General features: G+C 44.5%; 2 protein-coding genes across 2 annotated transcripts in view; one reads left to right on the top strand and one right to left on the bottom strand.

The window, feature by feature from the left end:
* Nucleotides 1-21,207, bottom strand: part of CYP39A1 (cytochrome P450 family 39 subfamily A member 1) — a 154,441-nt gene that overhangs the window by 115,802 nt on the left and 17,432 nt on the right. The window lies entirely within an intron of this gene.
* SLC25A27 (solute carrier family 25 member 27) lies at nucleotides 331-20,039 on the top strand. Its single transcript, XM_075598510.1, has 10 exons — nucleotides 331-597; nucleotides 3,677-3,865; nucleotides 6,054-6,138; nucleotides 8,348-8,470; nucleotides 9,790-9,902; nucleotides 10,775-10,859; nucleotides 16,786-16,878; nucleotides 17,590-17,692; nucleotides 18,805-18,884; nucleotides 19,788-20,039. The coding sequence occupies exons 1-9, from the start codon at nucleotides 495-497 to the stop codon at nucleotides 18,874-18,876; spliced, it is 966 nt and encodes a 321-aa protein (XP_075454625.1). The 5' UTR covers nucleotides 331-494; the 3' UTR covers nucleotides 18,877-18,884; nucleotides 19,788-20,039.

Genomic DNA, 21,207 nt, shown 5'->3' with positions numbered 1-21,207 from the left:
TTTTCCTAATTCATCTTATTTTTATTTTTTTTACTCGTGCAAGTGAACAAACGGCACCAAATTTAGCAAAAAAAATCATACTGAATAAAAAGCACATTCTTTTTATTGTATAAATATGGGAAACAAATAAAGCAGCACATTTTTATAAAGGCACCAGTACTTTTTTTTCCCTATAACCCCATCAGGCCTAACACGGGTCAAAAAGATGTGTCCTCCCCCCTGCGTTATTGCACCTGTTCACCCCATATAACCGAAAGACACTAAATATCCCTCTACGAAGTAGTATACTAACAGAACTACATTTCCCATGATCCCTCCTGTTTGAAGTACGGGTCCCTGCAGGGTGGAACCCCATCTGTTCTGCTTGTGAGTTTGGGAATTGGAACGTTCCCCGGGCAGCTCCCAGCTGCACAGTGCATGGGAAGAGCAGTGTCTGAGCCGTGGGCGGATCCCCGTGAGACACCCGCAGGGATCCTGTGGTCGGTGCCCAGGGAATGTTACCTGATCAGGGGGAGAGGACTGTGTCTCTGCCGGACAGATGGCCCGGGATCAGCAAGTTCGTCCTGTCTGCCTGTGCAGCAACGGTGGCCGAGTTAGGTACTGTCACTGAGAGTGGTTTGCACTGTTTTGTAACTGCACTGTTACAAAACCATACAGTACTGAACACTGCACTAAGAACGACAATCTACCACATATCCTACACTGACAATACCCTACACAAGCCTAATTCCCATAATAAATAAATATACTACACTGACAATACCCTACACAAGCCTAATTCCCATAATAAATAAATATACTACACTGAAAAATTGCCACACGCTTTCAAATCCTCTTTTAAAACCATCAAGCACTACCTTTTTTCCCCCATGTAAGATTTTTTTTAGGAGTGTGATCCTATTGAAGTCTGTGGGGTCAAATAAAATATGTTTACTGTAATACTGTACTGTGACCATACTGAAGTTTATCTGCCTCATTCAATAAACTACTGTATATGGACTGCGACTTCCGTACAAGTGACTGACAATAGCATGTAAGAAATCACTTGGTGTGTGTTAGGTTGCGTTTATAGTAACCGCGATGGCGCACGTGACATCGCGCGCTGCGAGAACAAATCTGTGGAAGTGTGAGGGCGATCATAGTGGGCGCGATGCAGAGCAACCGTGCGGCAGAATTTTCAAGCTACAAATGAATATTTTTTTTCCGCGTCACGTGAGCGTTTCCGCAACTTGAGGGCGAACCAGCCTTGTGACGCGTCCGCCACACCTCCCCATCGCCACAGACCTCAGTACAGGGATCGTTCGAGCGATGCCATGCCCTCCGTCTACTATAATCTCAGCCTTAGGCTGAGTCCCTGCTGGCGCTGAGCGCGCTCATACTTGGAGTGCGCTCCAAGTATGAGCGCCGGTTGTCGTCCTGATTTACGCAAGCGAGCGGGGGAGGGGCAGCATTGCGGGGCAGTCAGATTTTTTTTTTTTTTTTGGTAAGAGCCGAGCGCGGTTGACTGTGTGTGCCCACGCACGAGCAGGAACTTACATATATATATATATATATATATATATATATATGTAAATTAACGCGGCAAGCACCTCCCGCTCAGCGCTAGCGGGGACGCAGCCTTAGAAGTGTAATGGAAATGATGGTGAAAGGCTCTGGATATGTTAAACTTGTTATTGTCATAATTTGCTGACAGGAATGGCTGCTTTACCCGCATACGTACAGGTGTTTATTTTAGTGAAAGTCTATTCTGGGGTTTTTTTCTATGTGAAAAATGCCCGATGATTCAGGATTTGCACAGAAAGTCTAATAGGATCTGAGGTTTTACAATAGATACTGTAGGAAAGTGGGCAGATTAGGTGACCCAAGTGGTTCTTATCTGCTATCGAATGTTATGTTCCTAACATATTGGTGGTCAAAATCTCTCACAAGACTGGGTGAAAATAACTGCACCAGGGAAAAACATTCCCAAAGGAACAAAGAGGATTTACTCCTGTGTGCAGAAGATACTGCCACTTTGCAGAAGGGAAACTACTAAATGATCCCCGTTGGTCTCATGTTTTAGTAGTAGTATGAACCATTTGTATCTACATTAAAACAATCAACTACTGTACAGTTACAAATAACTGCAAATGTCCTTTCCCCAATAAGTTGTGTTTTTTTTAGTTACAATGCAATGTGTTTTGCAAGATGTGCGCTTGCTGCATTTGATTATATAGAAAATTGAGCTTGCTCTATTGATCCATATAGAATAGATTATCACGGGCAGCATCTGAAAAGGTGTAATTTAAGGAGTTTGGATTTTATTGGGGAGGCAGGAAACCACGTACCTCATGCTTTTTTGTGTGCAACTTAGCCACTTCTCAAACATAGTGGAATTAGAAGCTGTTTTCGCTCAATGACAGAGAGGCAGTCACAATGTCATTTCCATGTGCACCTATTTGCACAATCGTTGAATCTCACAATGTTCCCTGTAAATCACACACTAACCGTTGTACTGAATAATTCTCAATGTCAATGTGTCTATCAGTAAAACAATTAGTGTGTTTTTTGATACTAATATGTATTTTCTTTTTACTGTTTATTCAGTTGCCAGAGAATACGGAAATGTATGGCCATGTAATGCACAAAAAGATTTAAACTGAATTAGAGACGAAATATCCGATAATCGCTTCCACCCCTGAAAGACGATTTCTGTTATTCTCCCAGTATTTGTTGGGACCGTGTCACTCGGCTTCCAGAGCCGAAGCCTCACATAAGCTGTCTCTTCATGGTGCGGGTCTGACTGGGGGAGGGGGCGGGGGATACCAAACACAATGCCCGTGGTATCGAACTATATGCATGAGGGGGTTGGGGCAGGGATACGAGAGGCTATGCCGGGGGGGAGAGGGGGAGGGTCTTGGTGACCAGATGCTGTGCAGGGGGAAGGAAGAGTTGAAGAACACACTTTAGCCAAAAATAGTACAGTAGTCCCTCAGAAAAGGGCAATAATGCTCTGACTGGGTTGAAGGTCCTGGGCGAACTAACACCCCCAGCCAGGGCATTCTTGACCAGTAACGCCCTTTGCTGAGGGGATGGTGATGGTAGGGGTAAATGTGACTGTATCTAATAAAGGTCAAGCCCGCCATTACCCCTACCTGTCAATACATTTGTATTATGTGCAGGGCTTGACAACTTACTCAAAATGCTACTCGCCCAACCAAAAAAGCTACTCGCCACTTGGCCCCACTCCCACTTTAAAAAAAAATGGAATAAATTCCTAATAAGTTTATTTATTGTATTACATTTATACTTTACTACAATTACTCCTTGATACATAGTTGTGTGTGTGTGTGTGTGTGTGTGTGTGTGTGTGTGTGTGTGTGTGTGTGTGTATGTCGGATGACCTCATTTATCAACTCTGGGTTTCTGACTGGTGAATTGATCCCTGGTGTGATAGTCCTGGTCTCCCGTGACAGGGATTATTACTTTATTTACAGTATTGTATGTCCTGGGCACAGAGTTATAATGACAAATACATAGTTACATTAAGTGAAAAGGGTTATACATTATGTACAGGACATTGCATGCACAGTTAAAGATAATGTTATAAGCGTATGTAACAGTTACAGACCAGATTCAGATGTGAGACCGCTTTAGTTTTTACTTCTCATCGTTGCATTTTATCCTCTCTCATCAGTAACATTTCCGCTGGATCTCACCAAAACCCGGCTGCAGATTCAGGGGGAAGCGGCTTTAAGCCAGCAAGCAGGTACGGGACCAGCCGTGCCGTACAGAGGGATGGTCCGCACAGCAGTTGGCATAGTGCAAGAGGAAGGCTTGATAAAGCTCTGGCAAGGAGCGACACCAGCAGTCTTGCGGCACATCGGTACGCATGCTGTGTACGACTGATACATTAGCTCTGCTAAGAACATGTCATTCTCAGCAATGTTAACTAGATAGGTATATTGTTTTACATAATTGCTCCTCATTAAAAACAAGTAAGCAGGTGCCTTTAATACCACTGCAATGTTTAGTAACAGAACAGATTATATCCTCCTAATGATTCATCGTGTGTAAGTGGAGCAGCAAAATTCGCTATCAGATAGGTATGTGCAGACACTGTACATTGGTTGAAGCAGCAGTTCACATTGATCAGACGTGTGGAACAGGTGAACATAATGTTATGCCTCAGATTGAGCCACCTGTGCTGAAGCAGGGATAGCCCGAAGACTTGACCTGTTGGTGGCCCTTGAGGACTGGAGTTGCCCACGTCCGCCGCCAGATTTCTGGGGGCCCAGGACTAGGGTTGACAGCCCCCCCCTCCTGTGTCGGCGGTCTTCCGAGCCTTCCCCCCACCCCCATTTCACACCTCTCGAGTCCCCTCCTCTATTTCCCTTCCTCTTCCCATGTATTTCTCTCCCCCGTCTAACTCTCTCCCCCCTCACCCCTCTCTCTTCCTCACTCCCTCTCTTACACCCCCACTCTCCTCACTCAACCCCCCCCTCCATCAATTATCCCCCTCTCACTAAATCCTGTTCACTCAATCCCCTCATCAAACTCATTCCCTCCCCCCCCCCCCCCGAGGCCACACACACACACAATCCCACCCACAATAATATACCTCCCTACAAAATACAAAAAAACCACCCCCAGATACATACAACCCCTTCCCCACCCCCCAAATACATAAAACACACCCCAAATACATGCAACCCCCCTCCCAACCCCAAATACATACAACAAAACCTCTACCCCCAAATACATACAACCCTCCCCACCCTCCAAATACATACAATTCCCCCACCTCCAAATACATACAATTCCCCCACCTCCAAATACATACAATTCCCCCACCTCCAAATACATACAATTCCCCCACCTCCAAATACATAGAATTCCCCCACCTCCAAATACATACAATTCCCCCACCTCCAAATACATACATACCTTGGAGATGGTCTCAGGCCTCTGGTACCCCAGCTCTCCTCCAGCTGCTGTGGGCCTCCTGTTGGGCTTCCCCCTCTTCCTCACTATCCTGCGCTGGGCCTCTCTCCGTGGCGGAAGCTGGGCATAACTTCCAGAGCTGACTGGCCCCCCGCAGCCACTGGGCCCTGGACACTTGTTTCGGCTCTCCCCCCCCTGTCGGCGGCCCTTCCCACCCCTGATCTATAAAGTGGCATCACCACCCTCTCTGCTGCTAATACCATTCCCTGCACAACCTAACATTCTCCTGGCTTTCCCCTTTGCTTTGTTACATTACTGAGCTACTTTTAAGTCAGCTAAAATAATGTCTCCCTGGGGCACTTTAGCTGCACTTGGCCCTGGAGAAGTACAGATTCCCTGTAGGCATTAATAACTTCCAATGGTTCAGCGACACCCTTGGACATAGACCCAAATGTATCAGATTGCAGTAAAAGATGTAAACATATCACTGCAATTAGTGGTCCTAGGAGGGCAACTGTAAAGGACGTACGTAGAAGTGGTCAAGTGAAATGTAAACATACAGAGAAGGGAAAGGAGTATTTGTTTTGATGCACATGTCACAGTCAAACTGATATAGGCTGAAGGAGCGGCTCAGTGAGCAAAGACACTGACTGTAAACAATGACAGATTTTGAAGCAGGGCAAGCTGGCTCAAATCCCGGTGTCAGCTCCTTGTCACCTGGGGCAAGTCACTTGATCTCCCTGTGCCTCAGGTAACAAAAGTAGATTGTAAGCTCATCAGGGCCGGGACTTGTTCCTGCAAAAATTCTATGTACAACACTGTACACTGCCAGCGCTATACAAGGAAAAAACATTAATATTATAATAGCGCCAAATTCAAGTTTACTCGACTCCGGCACAGAAGATTTGTGACAGCTGAACTTTTTATCTAGTATGGCTGCTCTCAATGCATTGCTGGGGTTGACCAATTCCATGTACCTATAGTATTACCACAGGGGACAATACATTTCATAGCTAACTTTGCACTAATTAAAATTGGTTAGTCTTTTCAGTTGTCTTCGCTGCATTTGTCAATAAGATCATCTTTATCACATAACCATGTCGGTAAAACTGCTATTTCATGTTCCTCAGTGTATTCTGGAGGGCGGATGGTGGTTTACGAGCAGCTTCGGGATTCTTCACTTGGAAAAGGGGAAAATGAGGACTTTCCTTTATGGTAGGTCTGCAGATATCGATGGAAATTACTTTGCATGTTGATAGTGGCATTGTACGTGTCGCATGCAGAGACTCTGTCAATCAGGAGACCGGGAATGGCACCCAACATTTATTTATATCTATCTACTCAGTGAAGCTGAGTTTGGACCTGGTTCTATTCCCGGTGTGAGCTCCTTGTGACCTTCTGCAAGTCACTTTATCTCCCTGTGCCTCAGGCACAAACAACATAGATTGTAAACTCATCTGGGCAGAGGCTGTGTCTGTATAAGTCCTGTATATAATGCTGTATTGTAATCCCATTGGGAGAAAAGCGCTATATGAGATAAAGTTATTATTATATATATTTGGCCACAAATGCTCACTAGACATTAATAATAGTTTGTTCTTGTATAGCGCTGCTAGTTTTATGTAGTGCTTACAGAGACATTTTGCAGACACAGTCCCTACCCCGTAGAGCTTACAATCTGTGTTTTTGATGCCTGAGGCACAGAGAGATAAATTGACTTGCCCAAGGTTTATGTTAAGGTTGCGTACGTGCCAAATCGGTTTATGGTATTGAATAGATGTGTCCAAGCGATAATATCGAAAGCTTTTTCAGCATCCGAACTTACCAAACAGGCCGGGAGTTTCTGCCTTGTTGGGTTAACCAGGTCACCCTTTGCCAGGTTCCCAGCACAGTAATACAGTATTGAACTACTTATGAATATAAGGTCTAACCTACCCACTAGTATTTTAGTAAGGAGTTTATAGTCTAGGTTTAGCAATGAAATAGGTCTATACGAGGCTACCCCTGCCATTCTTTGGAAGGAACTTAATGTACACTGAGCTACTGTATTTTGGGCAAGTATCTTGAGTCGACATCTCATTGTAATAATTAACGAGGGTGACAGAGATATGAGGGCTCAGGGCTTTATACAATTCTGCAGAATAGCCATCGGGCCCTGGTGCCTTAAGATTTTGTAACTTTTCAATAGTGTCTTCAATTTTGAGGGTTGTTATAAGACAATTTAGAGACTCTGTCTTTGTGAGATATTTCCAGGACTATTAAATGGCTTGCCTGCATGTGCATGAAATCGCACAGGCTTCAGCAGGCGAGCCTCAGCGCTGTTCAGCACTGCTCCCCCCACTATGGACGCAGCCTTAGGCTGGGGCGAAGTCCAGGGTATGTTGCAACCGATTAAAGTATCCCCATGCATTTTGAGCAAGCTGAAGTGACTTTTCAGCTCCAGTTGAAATTCTCTGCAGTTATTCTTGAGGTTCTTTATTGATTGTTTGTGTTCTTAATAATCAAATTTCTTCTTTCCATCTTCGTAATCAGATATGATTTGCAGCGAACCATCGAATTGTTAATGATGGTGAAGTCTATATAGTCAATTTAATTTTTTTTATTGCAATGAGGTCCACTCCATGTCCATTTTTCTGTTTGGATTTTTCTTGAAGAATGAATTTGTGATGGAGACGTTTTCACATTCTGCAAATAATACCAATCTGTCTCCACGTTAATTCCTGTTGGCGTAACCATGCGCAGTGTCTTTCTGCTGGGCACAGATCTTGGCATTGGAATCTCCCACAATGGTCTGGAGGTGACAATTTAATTTGTTGAGTTGATTGACTTCATGGTAGAAGTCTTCCACTTCATTGTCTGTGTGACTTGATGTTGGAGCATACACGTGGAGTATTTGAAGCCTGTTTCTCTGTCTATTGAATGACGATGCTTTCATTTTTCACTTTGTTGCTTCTTCATCTCTTGTTAACGATGAAGACTTCTTCACTAACTCTATTATATGTACCTCTGTTATACAATAGGTATCCGCTTTTGAGCTCAATGAGGCCTCCATCTTTTCTTCTTACTTCTCTAAGGCCAACAATATCCCATTTAATCTTTTCAAGTTCCTCTTCCAGTTCCTAAATGCTGCTTCACTGGAGAAAGTCTTGCAGTTGTAGGTAGCCTCTGCCTTCATGTCTTCTTCCTGAACGCTGTCAAGCCCGGGGACATTCCAGCCTCCGGAAAATGAGGGCCTTTACTTTTCGGTGTATTCCATATTTGGGGGGTTGTGACCTTACGTGCCATGCCGGCCTCATTTGCATGTTGGCAAGTACATTTCCCACATTAGCCGGCTATATTGTTCAAACTTGCTTAGTATGCTCTAAATACTGTGTATAAGGATTTGACAGAAGGAAATATCTATCTTTTTTCTTTCAAACTGCAGGAAAGCTGTAATAGGCGGAATGACGGCTGGGGCTATCGGGCAGTTTTTTGCCAGTCCAACCGATTTGGTGAAAGTTCAGATGCAAATGGAAGGGAAAAGAAGACTAGAAGGAAAACCCCCTCGGTGAGTGCTGTATTAACTTGTTTATAGATTTGGAAACTTAAGTAGAAGGGGGATTCCCGGTGCCTGGGGCGGAGTCAGGTTACAAACAGGCATCTTTACAGAAATGAAACAATAACTAAAGCAGGGTCCGTGGCTGGCCCGAGGACTATCTGCTCCTATATATTTTATGACCCTTGCACAAGCTGTTAAGACAGCAACTCCTTCTACTCGCCCAATAAAGGAAATGCTTATCTTTTACCATTGGGAAGTGATTTTGCTGTAACCCCTTATACATGCTGTAGTTGCATTTGCTGAACATTTGCCACACGGGGGAATTTAAAATGGCCACTGCCACACATCGAGGTTGCTATAGTAATATATTTTCATCAAATGAAAAGCAGGAAATAATTTATATTTTGGTGATCGAAACGTTTACTTCTTTGTTATTCGTGGGGAGGAAAAGATGGCTACGTTAAGCGCATTTTTCACACTGAAGTTACATTTTCAGCTGAGATAATAATAAAAAAATATATACAATGCAAATGTTATCATGACTAGCATGTTCACGCTATTATGTTCTTTTATTTAAGTGTAATGGTCTTGTTATATATGTCTAATATTACACTGCGATACACCTCCCGTCTTTCTACGCATTCATTTATTTTTCTTATCTGCCCCCTTTGGAAAACTAGTTGAAGAGCCCTAAACTAAAGGAAGATTAGTAATAAATCTCAATTTCGCACCAATCTTAAATTACTGCACCTAACCCAAACTCCTTATCCGTTACATTATGGTGGGAAGCTGCTTCACTGCTCTTGAGAAGATTTTAATCCAATTCCTTTGGAGTGGAGCTAGTCTCTACCCCAGCACGAGGACTTGGCTTCACAGCTTATTGAATAAGAGTTGCAATTTCCTGAGAAGTATATCTGGAAAGTCATTTTAATTTAGATGGTATTGTTTATAGCTCTTGTGCTCTATCTATGCATGTTTAATGACGGAAAGGATACATTTTAAAAAGACTACAGCCAGCTTTTGAGGATGAAGCGACGCAGGTTAGGTTGAGATGTTCCAATATAAGAGCAGTAAGATGGTGTGTGGACCACAGCTATGTTGTAGTTTTTTGACCCAAAACTCAACGACCTCAAATAAGTAAAAGCTGGATTTGCAAACCTTGAGGAAGAATGTGCTGCAAAGGGGGTTACTGCTGTCCATTCCAGCGGCAGTCGATGAGATCTGCATGTTTTCTCAAATAATTTTTAGGAGCAATCTCCTCTGAGCTTTCGTTTTTGAAGTCTCGGCGTGCGGAACATGAACTCACGGTCCCGCATCTATTATTTCAGAGTGCGAGGGGTTTATCACGCGTTTGTGACAACCATGTCCAAGGGCGGAATCCGTGGATTGTGGGCAGGTTGGGTGCCAAACGTCCAGAGAGCTGCTCTGGTAAATATGGGAGGTAAATGTAAGAGAGCGTAACTTGTCTAGAGATACCCAGGAGATCTCTTAGATCGGTGGTTCCCAGTCAGATACAAATACAATGTTGATCCCAAGGAGGAAGGGGAAATAACGCAGCACAGCCGTGCAATGCGAAGGGAAAAAATCGGGGCTACAGCTGGGTACTAGGTAAAGAAATCCTTTAATACATCACAGACAACATGGTACAGAAAAAGAAAGCACTCTTACGCGTTTCACGCTGATCCCAGTCAGATACAAATACAATCTCGTCCTTGAAGACATAGAGGCTCTTTCTGCAACGTCCTACAAGGTTGCTAAGCAAATGGATTGGACACTTTTTCAGGGATGGGCACAGAACAGTGTAGAGAGACCAGTGGTGGTTATTGACCCAATCAAAAGGGGAGATGTGTCCACATACGTGCGAATAGAAGTTGGTTTAAACACATTGCTCCATTTTCCGTGAAACGTAAGAAAGTGTCTCTTTTTATTATTTTTTACACATATGTAAGATAGAAAAGTGACGGGCGGAGAGGCAGAGTCTGATACACCCCATAATAATGCCTACATCATGTAAGTCTTCCTGTTGGCAAATCGCAAGCTGGTGCACACGGAGCAAAACCTCAAACAAAAACTTTGATATGTTATCGCAAGAGTGACGCAACTGGTGTACATTTTGCTCCAAATTTGCCTTGATATGTCACCCCCAAAATATTTTGTAGAACCACCACTATTTTTAAATTTAGTATACAACCTTTAAATTCTTTTGAACATCATAAAATGATGGGCCATATTTACTAAACGATGCTATTCCGCGGGATTCCTTGAAGTGTAATATTACTCCAACTTCTCTTTTTAACCCGTGTTTCATTTCAGATTTGACCACTTATGATACAGTGAAGCACTTTCTACTTCGAAACACACGCCTGAAGGACAATAGTTTATGTCACTGCATTTCCAGGTATTGCATCCTATCTCCATTTTTAAACTATTTTGATTCCTAAGTAATTTATTTCTGAGGCATCTTATTATTGAAATATGCATCTACTGTACTGCAGTGTCTATATGCTGCGCTAATATGCATGGCATCCCTACTATACTGCAGGGTCTACATGCTGCACTAATATGCATGGCATCCCTACTGTACTGCAGGGTCTACATAATGTGCTAATATGCATGGCAGCCCTACTGTACTGCAGGGTCTACATGCTGCACTAATATGCATGGCTGCCCTACTATACTGCAGGGTCTACATGCTGCACGAATATGCATGGCATCCCTACTGTACTGCAGGGTCTACATAATGCGCTAATATGCATGGCAGCCCTACTGTACTGCAGGGTCTACATGCTGCACTAATATGCATGGCAGCCGTACTGTACTGCAGGGTCTACATGCTGCGCTAATATGCATGGCAGCCCTATGTACTGCAGTGTCTACATACTACGCTAATATGCATGGCAGCCGTACTGTACTGCAGGGTCTACATACTGCGCTAATATGCATGGCAGCCCTACTGTACTGCAGGGTCTACATGCTGCGCTAATATGCATGACCCCCCTACTGTACTGCAGTGTCTACATGCTGCGCTAATATGCATGGCAGCCCTACTGTACTGCAGGGACTATATTCTGCGCTAATATACATGAACCCCCTACTGTACTGCAGGGACTACATACTGCGCTAATATGCATGGCAGCCCTACTGTACTGCGGTGTCTACATGCTGCGCTAATATGCATGGCATCCCTACTGTACTGCAGGGTCTACATGCTGCGCTAATATGCATGGCAGCCCTACTATACTGCGGGGTCTACATGCTGCGCTAATATGCATGGCAGCCCTACTGTACTGCAGTGTCTACATACTGCGCTAATATGCATGGCAGCCCTACTGTACTGCAGGGACAACATGCTGCGCTAATATGCATGGCAGCCGTACTGTACTGCAGGGTCTACATGCTGCGCTAATATGCATGGCATCCCTACTGTACTGTGGTGTCTACATACTGCACTAATATGCATGGCAGCCGTACTGTACTGCAGGGTCTACATGCTGCACTAATATGCATGGCAGCCGTACTGTACTGGAGGGTCTACATACTGCGCTAATATGCATGGCAGCCCTTCTGTACTTCAGTGTCTACATACTGCGCTAATATGCATGACCCCCCTACTGTACTTCAGTGTCTGCATACTGCGCTAATATGCATGGCATCCCTACTGTACTGCAGTGTCTACATGCTGCGCTAATATGCATGGCAGCCGTACTGTACTGCAGGGTCTACATACTGCGCTAATATGCATGAACCCCCTACTGTACTGCAGGGACTACATGCTGCGCTAATATGCATGGCAGCCGTACTATAATGCAGGGACTACATGCTGCGCTAATATGCATGGCATCCCTACTGTACTGTGGTGTCTACATACTGCGCTAATATGCATTGCAGCCGTACTGTACTGCAGGGTCTACATGCTGCACTAATATGCATGGCAGCCGTACTGTACTGCAGGGTCTACATGCTGCACTAATATGCATGGCAGACGTACTGTACTGCAGGGTCTACATGCTGCACTAATATGCATGGCAGCCCTACTGTACTGCAGTGTCTACATACTGCGCTAATATGCATGGCATCCCTACTGTACTTGTGTCTACATACTGCGCTAATATGCATGGCAGCCCTACTGTACTGCAGTGTCTACATACTGCGCTAATATGCATGGCATCCCTACTGTACTGCAGTGTCTACATACTGCGCTAATATGCATGGCATCACTACTGTACTTCAGTGTCTACATGCTGCGCTAACATGCATTGCAGCCGTACTGTACTGCAGGGTCTACATGCTGCACTAATATGCATGGCAGCCCTACTGTACTGCAGGGTCTACATACTGCGCTAATATGCATGAACCCCCTACTGTACTGCAGGGTCTACATACTGCGCTAATATGCATGGCAGCCCTACTGTACTGCAGGGTCTACATGCTGCACTAATATGCATGAACCCCCTACTGTACTGCATGGACTTCATGCTGCACTAATATGCATGGCAGCCGTACTGTAATGTAGGGACTACATGCTGCGCTAATATGCATGGCATCCCTACTGTACTGTGGTGTCTACATACTGCGCTAATATGCATGGCAGCCGTACTGTACTGCAGGGTCTACATGCTGCACTAATATGCATGGCAGCCCTACTGTACTGCAGGGTCTACTGCACTAATATGCATGGCATCCCTACTGTACTGTAGTGTCTACATGCTGCGCTAATATGCATGGCAGCCGTACTGTACTGCAGGGTCTACATACTGCGCTAATATGCATGAACCCCCTACTGTACTGCAGGGACTACATGCTGCGCTAATATGCATGGCAGCCGTACTGTAATGCAGGGACTACATGCTGCGCTAATATGCATGGCATCCCTACTGTACTGTGGTGTCTACATACTGCGCTAATATGCATGGCAGCCGTACTGTACTGCAGGGTCTACATGCTGCGCTAATATGCATGGCAGCCGTACTGTACTGCAGGGTCTACATGCTGCACTAATATGCATGGCAGCCCTACTGTACTGCAGTGTCTACATACTGCGCTAATATGCATGGCATCCCTACTGTACTTTTGTCTACATACTGCGCTAATATGCATGGCAGCCCTACTGTACTGCAGTGTCTACATACTGCGCTAATATGCATGGCATCCCTACTGTACTTCAGTGTCTACATGCTGCGCTAATATGCATGGCATCCCTACTGTACTGCAGTGTCTACATGCTGCGCTAATATGCATGGCAGCCGTACTGTACTGCAGGGTCTACATGCTGCGCATACATCCCAACTGTACTGCAGGGACTACATACTGCGTTAATATGCATGGCAGCCCTACTGTACTGCAGTGTCTACATACTGCGCTAATATGCATGAACCCCCTACTGTACTGCAGGGACTACATACTGCGCTAATATGCATGAACCCCTACTGTACTGCAGGGACTACATGCTGCGCTAATATGCATGGCAGCCGTACTGTACTGCAGGGACTACATGCTGCGCTAATATGCATGGTAGACGTACTGTACTGCAGTGTCTACATACTGCGCTAATATGCATGGCATCCCTACTGTACTTGTGTCTACATACTGCGCTAATATGCATGGCAGCCCTACTGTACTGCAGTGTCTACATACTGTGCTAATATGCATGGCATCCCTACTGTACTGCAGTGTCTACATACTGCGCTAATATGCATGGCATCCCTACTGTACTGCAGGGTCTACATGCTACGCTAATATGCATGGCAGCCCTACTGTACTGCAGTGTCTACATGCTGCACTAATATGCATGGCAGCCCTACTGTACTGCAGGGTCTCCTGCACTAATATGCATGGCAGCCGTACTGTACTGCAGTGTCTACATGCTGCACTAATATGCATGGCAGCCGTACTATACTGCAGGGTCTACATACTGCGCTAATATGCATGAACCCCCTACTGTACTGCAGGGTCTACATGCTGCGCTAATATGCATGGCTGCCCTACTGTACTGCAGGGACTACATGCTGCGCTGATATGCATGGCAGCCCTACTGTACTGCAGTGTCTACATACTGCGCTAATATGCATGGCAACCGTACTGTACTGCAGGGTCTACATGCTGCGCATACATCCCAACTGTACTGCAGGGACTACATACTGCGCTAATATGCATGGCAGCCCTACTGTACTGCAGTGTCTACATACTGCGCTAATATGCATGAACCCCCTACTGTACTGCAGGGACTACATACTGCGCTAATATGCATGGCAGCCCTACTGTACTGCAGTGTCTACATACTGCGCTAATATGCATGAACCCCCTACTGTACTGCAGGGACTACATACTGCGCTAATATGCATGGCAGCCCTACTGTACTGCAGTGTCTACATACTGCGCTAATATGCATGAACCCCCTACTGTACTGCAGGGACTACATGCTGCGCTAATATGCATGGCAGCCGTACTGTAATGCAGGGACTACATGCTGCGCTAATATGCATGGCATCCCTACTGTACTGTGGTGTCTATATACTGCGCTAATATGCATGGCAGCCGTACTGTACTGCAGGGTCTACATGCTGCACTAATATGCATGGGAGACGTACTGTACTGCAGGGTCTACATGCTGCACTAATATGCATGGCAGCCCTACAGTACTGCAGTGTTTACATACTGCGCTAATATGCATGGCATTCCTACTGTTCTTGTGTCTACATACTGCGCTAATATGCATGGCAGCCCTACTGTACTGCAGGGACTACATACTGCACTAATATGCATGGCAGCCCTACTGTACTGCAGTGTCTACATACTGCGCTAATATGCATGGCATCCCTACTGTACTGCAGTGTCTACATACTGCGCTAATATGCATGGCATCCCTACTGTACTTCAGTGTCTACATGCTGCGCTAATATGCATGGCATCCCTACTGTACTGCAGTGTCTACATGCTGCGCTAATATGCATGGCAGCCGTACTGTACTGCAGGGTCTACATCCTGCACTAATATGCATGGCAGCCGTACTGTACTGCAGTGTCTACATGCTGCACTAATATGCATGGCAGCCGTACTGTACTGCAGGGTCTACATACTGCGCTAATATGCATGAACCCCCTACTGTACTGCAGGGTCTACATGCTGCGCTAATAAGCATGGCTGCCCTACTGTACTGCAGGAACTACATGCTGCGCTAATATGCATGGCAGCCCTACTGTACTGCAGTGTCTACATACTGCGCTAATATGCATGGCATCCCTACTGTACTTCAGTGTCTACATGCTGCGCTAATATGCATGGCATCCCTACTGTACTGCAGTGTCTACATGCTGCGCTAATATGCATGGCAGCCGTACTGTACTGCAGGGTCTACATGCTGCACTAATATGCATGGCAGCCCTACTGTACTGCAGGGTCTACTGCACTAATATGCATGGCAGCCGTACTGTACTGCAGTGTCTACATGCTGCACTAATATGCATGGCAGCCGTACTGTACTGCAGTGTCTACATGCTGCACTAATATGCATGGCAGCCGTACTGTACTGCAGGGTCTACATACTGCGCTAATATGCATGAACCCCCTACTGTACTGCAGGGTCTACATGCTGCGCTAATAAGCATGGCTGCCCTACTGTACTGCAGTGTCTACATACTGCGCTAATATGCATGGCAGCCGTACTGTACTGCAGGGTCTACATGCTGCGCACACATCCCTACTGTACTGCAGGGACTACATACTGCGCTAATATGCATGGCAGCCATACTGTACTGCAGTGTCTACATACTGCGCTAATATGCATGGCAGCCGTACTGTACTGCAGTGTCTACATACTGTGCTAATATGCATGCTAGCCCTACTGTACTGCAGGGTCTACATACTGCGCTAATATGCATGGCATCCCTACTGTACTGCAGGGTCTACGTCAGGGGTGGGCAACTCCAGTGCCAAGGGCCACGAACTGGTCAGGTTTTCAGGATATCCCGGCTTCAGCACAGGTGACTCAATCAGTGGCTCAGTCGAAGACTGGAGTTGGCCACCGCTGACGTAGTGGCTCCGTCTTGGAGTCCCCAAAGGGTTACTTACTCTGGGTGTGCAGAGCATTAGCAGCTGTCCGTGAATGCTTAGTCTTTAGTCTTCAGTATGTGCAGAAGAAATGGTGTCATGTTGAATTTGTAAATGTCACTTACACAGTTATAATAGCGATGTACTGTCACCATCCCAGCCAAACTCAAAAGGTTTGTAAACATCCTTTTGAGTGTAAAGTGGTTAATTGTACAATGCTGTTAAAAGCATTGAAAATATCTTCCGTTAATGTATATGTCTTGTTTTCCTTTGTAAAGCATATGTTCAGGTGTAGTGGCTGCCGGCCTAGGAACCCCCGCTGATGTCATCAAAACCAGGATAATGAATCAACCCCGAGACAAACACGGAAGGTAGGGCCACTGCTGTTACTTCCCCGGCATTTTTAAAGGGCAGGTAAAACTCGCTCTAGGATACTTGGTCGTGGCGCAATTAACTCAGTCCGCCGGAACCGGACGCTGCCAGCCACTTCACCGCTAAGGTAAGGGGCTTAACTTAACCCTTACCCTAAAAACCCATAATCTTAACCCCAAATACGTTTTCATGGGTATCCCTGCACATTGCACTTTTTTTTTTTTACACATTTGTTTGACATGTTTTTATATATATTAAAATACTTTATTTGGGGGGGGAAGCACAATGTTAGGTAATATGGTGGCCAAGCACTGTCATATTCTGCACTTATTCCCCCACCTTCTGTTTCTGTATGTCTCCCAACATACCACTTAGATTGTAAGCTCTCCAGGGCAGGAATTTCCTTTCCTGTTGTTTTACTTTGTTTATTGTATTATTACAATTCCCTGTACTGTCTTTGTAAACAATTCCCTGTACTGTCTTTGTAAAGCGCTGAGTACAGTGGCTATATAAATAAAGTTATACATACATACAGATAACTTTACAGGTATATAAAGGGAAACACATTCAGTGGAACATTTTCAACATTTGTGCGCAGACTGATCCCCTCTTGTGTTTGGCTCGATGTATTTTGTATTATATCTCGTGGATAAATATGTCAACATACACATCGTGTCACTTTTATGTCCATTTTTGTCTCTGTCATACAGGGGAATTCTGTACAAATCTTCGATTGACTGCTTTATCCAGGCAGTACGAGGTGAAGGGTTTATGTCTCTCTACAAAGGCTTTATTCCAACCTGGATGAGAATGGTAATAATGCCTTGTTTGTTAAGAAAAATCGTTCATTTGAAATAATACGTTTTTATTTATTTATTTGCACTTGTTAAAGGTTAAACATTTTGATTGGGGGGAAAAAAAACCCCCAAACCTTTTCTTTGCAAACTCCTAGAATACTAATAGTGGTGATATAATTGTCCTGTGTAGCACTGATAATATTTGCAGCGCTGTACATAGAATCTTGGTCCCCAGTGGTGAGGAGTTTGTAGTCTTACTTCAGGTGCTTGAGGCACAGGGATTGGCACAAAAGGTCAACCGGAGACCTGACATGGGAATTAAGAGCGGGTTCACCCACTTCAGAGGCAATATTCTTACCACTATTTGTTATCAAGGCAACAAAAAAATGGCCCATGGTGCTGGAATAAAATGCTTTGGAGCCAGATAGGGCCCAGTTGTGTATGGCAGAGGTGCTCAACTTCAATCCTCACACCCCCACCAACAGGTCAGGTTTTAAGGATATCCCAGCTTCAGCTCCCGGAGGGCGTGGGTGTTCTCCTGGAGATGACCGGTGATATCCTCTTCTCGGGAACCCTGCGGTCCCAGAGAAATGTACTGCTTATGTTTTGAGAAATCTAGATGGCAGCCACCTGGTTAGCCTCGTTGCCCGCCGGCTAGCAGGAAGCTGCGATGTGATTGGTGCATGGCTTTGCAACTTCCTCTGGGATGATTTTGGCAGCCATCTTCATTTTATTTGTAATCCAAGTTCAAAAATCAGGGGAACAGATGACGAAATAAAATAAAAATGACCATGTTCAGGAAAAAAAAGCTACCTTGGTGCAAAATCAGTTGCATTTAACTGGATCAGGGGTGAGCAACTCCAGGCCTCAAGGGCCACCAACAGGTCAGGTTTTCAAGATATCCCTGCTTCAGCACAGGTGACTCAGAGGCCAAGTCATTGACGCAAGGATAGCCTGAAAACCTGGCCTGTTGGTGTCTCTTGAGGATTAGAGTTACCAACCCGATTCTGGCTAGTCCCATTGTAAAGACTAATCATACTGCTTGATATTCAATGTATGTATATTATGAATGCATCAATACAACTTATACTTACTGCCTGTATCTCAATGTCTTTATTTTTACTGCAGGCTCCCTGGTCGTTGGTATTCTGGCTGACTTACGAACAGATCAGGCGACTAGTGGGAGTTCGTTCATTTTAAGACTCAAGGTGTGTAAACTTCCAGGAATATTCACAGGAAGAGTTCCACGCTCATATTATATAAAGCCCTAGTGGTTACAATGAATTAATTATTCAGTCATTAAAGCACGTTTTTTTTTTTTTTTTTTTACCTCATAAAACATTTTTTATGTACAAAATCTAAAATATGTAATTGGGTGGGTGAAAGAAAAAAGGGCGGAGGCAGAGACTAAAGAAAATGGGGCAAAACAAGGATTAAGAGAGAGAAATAGTGAATGGGAAAATGCTTAAATCCTTAATTCTTATTATAGGCTACTTCATGGTGTTCTTTTAGTTTGCCTTTCAAAATGATATACAGTAGTTGACATTTTAAGCAAATGGCAATAAAATCATTACTTCTTACGAGAGATTAAGCAGCCATGTGAAACATTTTCGAAAAATCAAATGAATAAAATCAGATGATCCCAGACGTGCAACAGCATGAACACAAGAGGAACGAATACAATAAAAAAAGGTGCAAACCTTTTAAAAACCCTGAGCCAGAACTCGCCTATTCTGTAACTGTGTGCACTGTTTGCGATAGTGTTTCACTGCATAAAATAATTGCGACAGTCCAGAACGCAGCAGCAGCAGCAGACTTCAGACCGTGTGTCCAGATTCTGCAACTAAAGGCCACTCTTCCAAGTTACCAATAAATATTTACTACTGATTGCTTCCAAGTTAATATTGCCAATAATCAGGGTAGTTGGGAAGCCATCACTTAACCCTTCCAGACCTGGAGAGGCCGTTTCATTGCTTGTGTTGTAATCAAGCTGTACACCTTGACTTAGAGAATGTTACACCGTATGTAATCCACAAATAAGGAAAATAAAATGGCATTTGGGGTTTCTATATTTACATATACAATTACTATTATCAACTTTTTATTCTCAGGAAGAAGGGGCGAGAGATATGCCAGAATCCGCAAATGATGGAATAGTATTCTGAACATGAAATGATAAATGCGTATTTTTCACTTGTGTGTGTCGCAAAAGCAAAACGGAGGGAAGAAAGCTGTCTTGCCTGATCACAAAATTCACACGCCACTGGGTGCATTGGCCACAAATTGTACAGCTCAGGCAGGGCATAAAACATGTCTTTCTACAGCTTTGATTATTCTGCCTATGTAAAATAAAATGATGTCACCAGGTTGTAGTCGTCTTTTATTTATGGTGAACTTTAATCCGTGCTTTGCATAAGGCTCTGTAAATATATCTGTATTTATATTTTTATTGGATTCATATAAAACATTGAAATAGATGGTTAATGACAAATGGCTACATAACAGAAACTCATTCAATTCCCTGCCTAAGGCACCATAAATATGGTTTTGACATGTTATTCCTGGTGCTATATTTGTCAGTATGAGTTGACCTCAGGCCCCCACTATGCTGTGCACTACCATAACTTTGCATCGGATTCCAACAGTGCCGTCCTCTTACCAGAGAACAAGGCTTGGGTGGAACCGAGTTACATCTAGGCGTGAATCGCTGAACCATTCCGTGGTGAAATGTAACCCTTTACGTGCCGAAGGGGCTGCAGCACCGTCGCAATGTCACCGCAGTGACGAGTACGGATGGGGAGGGTCCACCTCTTCTGTTCAAATCAATGGAAGGGCATGGCATAATGACTGCGTAACGGGGCGCTTGGCATGCCTGCCATCATAGTGTAGTAGCTACAACATAGGGCAGCCTAACGGTTAATAGCCTTGATATGGATTATTCCATGAACAGTTTGGGGGGGATGTGGCTCAGGCTTCCTCTGGCACCAGGGAATACATGGGAGAAAAAAGCCTGGTGTACCAGAATCAAGTGACTTTGGGTGGGCATGAGTGATTTAAAACATATGTATCTTTATTTGAGTCATAACTCCGAACAATAAAATAATGGGGTGGGGAACGCTGTAGATCAGGTGTAATGCTCTGAAAAACTAGTGTACAGCGAATTAAAAGGGTACGGAATGAACCAAAACGTGAACCACTCTACTGTCTAAACTACTTGAGTGTGCTAGGGCTAGGTGTCCTTTGAATACCACTGCACTCGATGCTAGGCGGTACAGGTATGGCCCAAAGTAGGGTTTTTGGGCAGACCGGTGCCACTGAAAGTAGTGTTACCTGTTGGCACCTATATAGCCCTATATTGGCCCAGATCAGTGCTTGTCAGTAGTATCAAAGGGGGTGCACATATAGTGCCTGTTAACAAATGATAATGTATGAATAAATGTTTATCACAGTTATTCACAGTAGGAATCTTCCTACTGCTATGTCACACAGTAGAATGAGGCATAGTGATATCAGTGATACCTATAACAGTAC

The sequence above is a fragment of the Ascaphus truei genome, chromosome 4, assembly GCF_040206685.1.
Source record: "Ascaphus truei isolate aAscTru1 chromosome 4, aAscTru1.hap1, whole genome shotgun sequence".
Lineage (NCBI taxonomy): Eukaryota > Metazoa > Chordata > Amphibia > Anura > Ascaphidae > Ascaphus > Ascaphus truei.
Note: the sequence above shows the minus strand (reverse complement) of the source record. Positions and strands in the feature narration are given on the sequence as shown.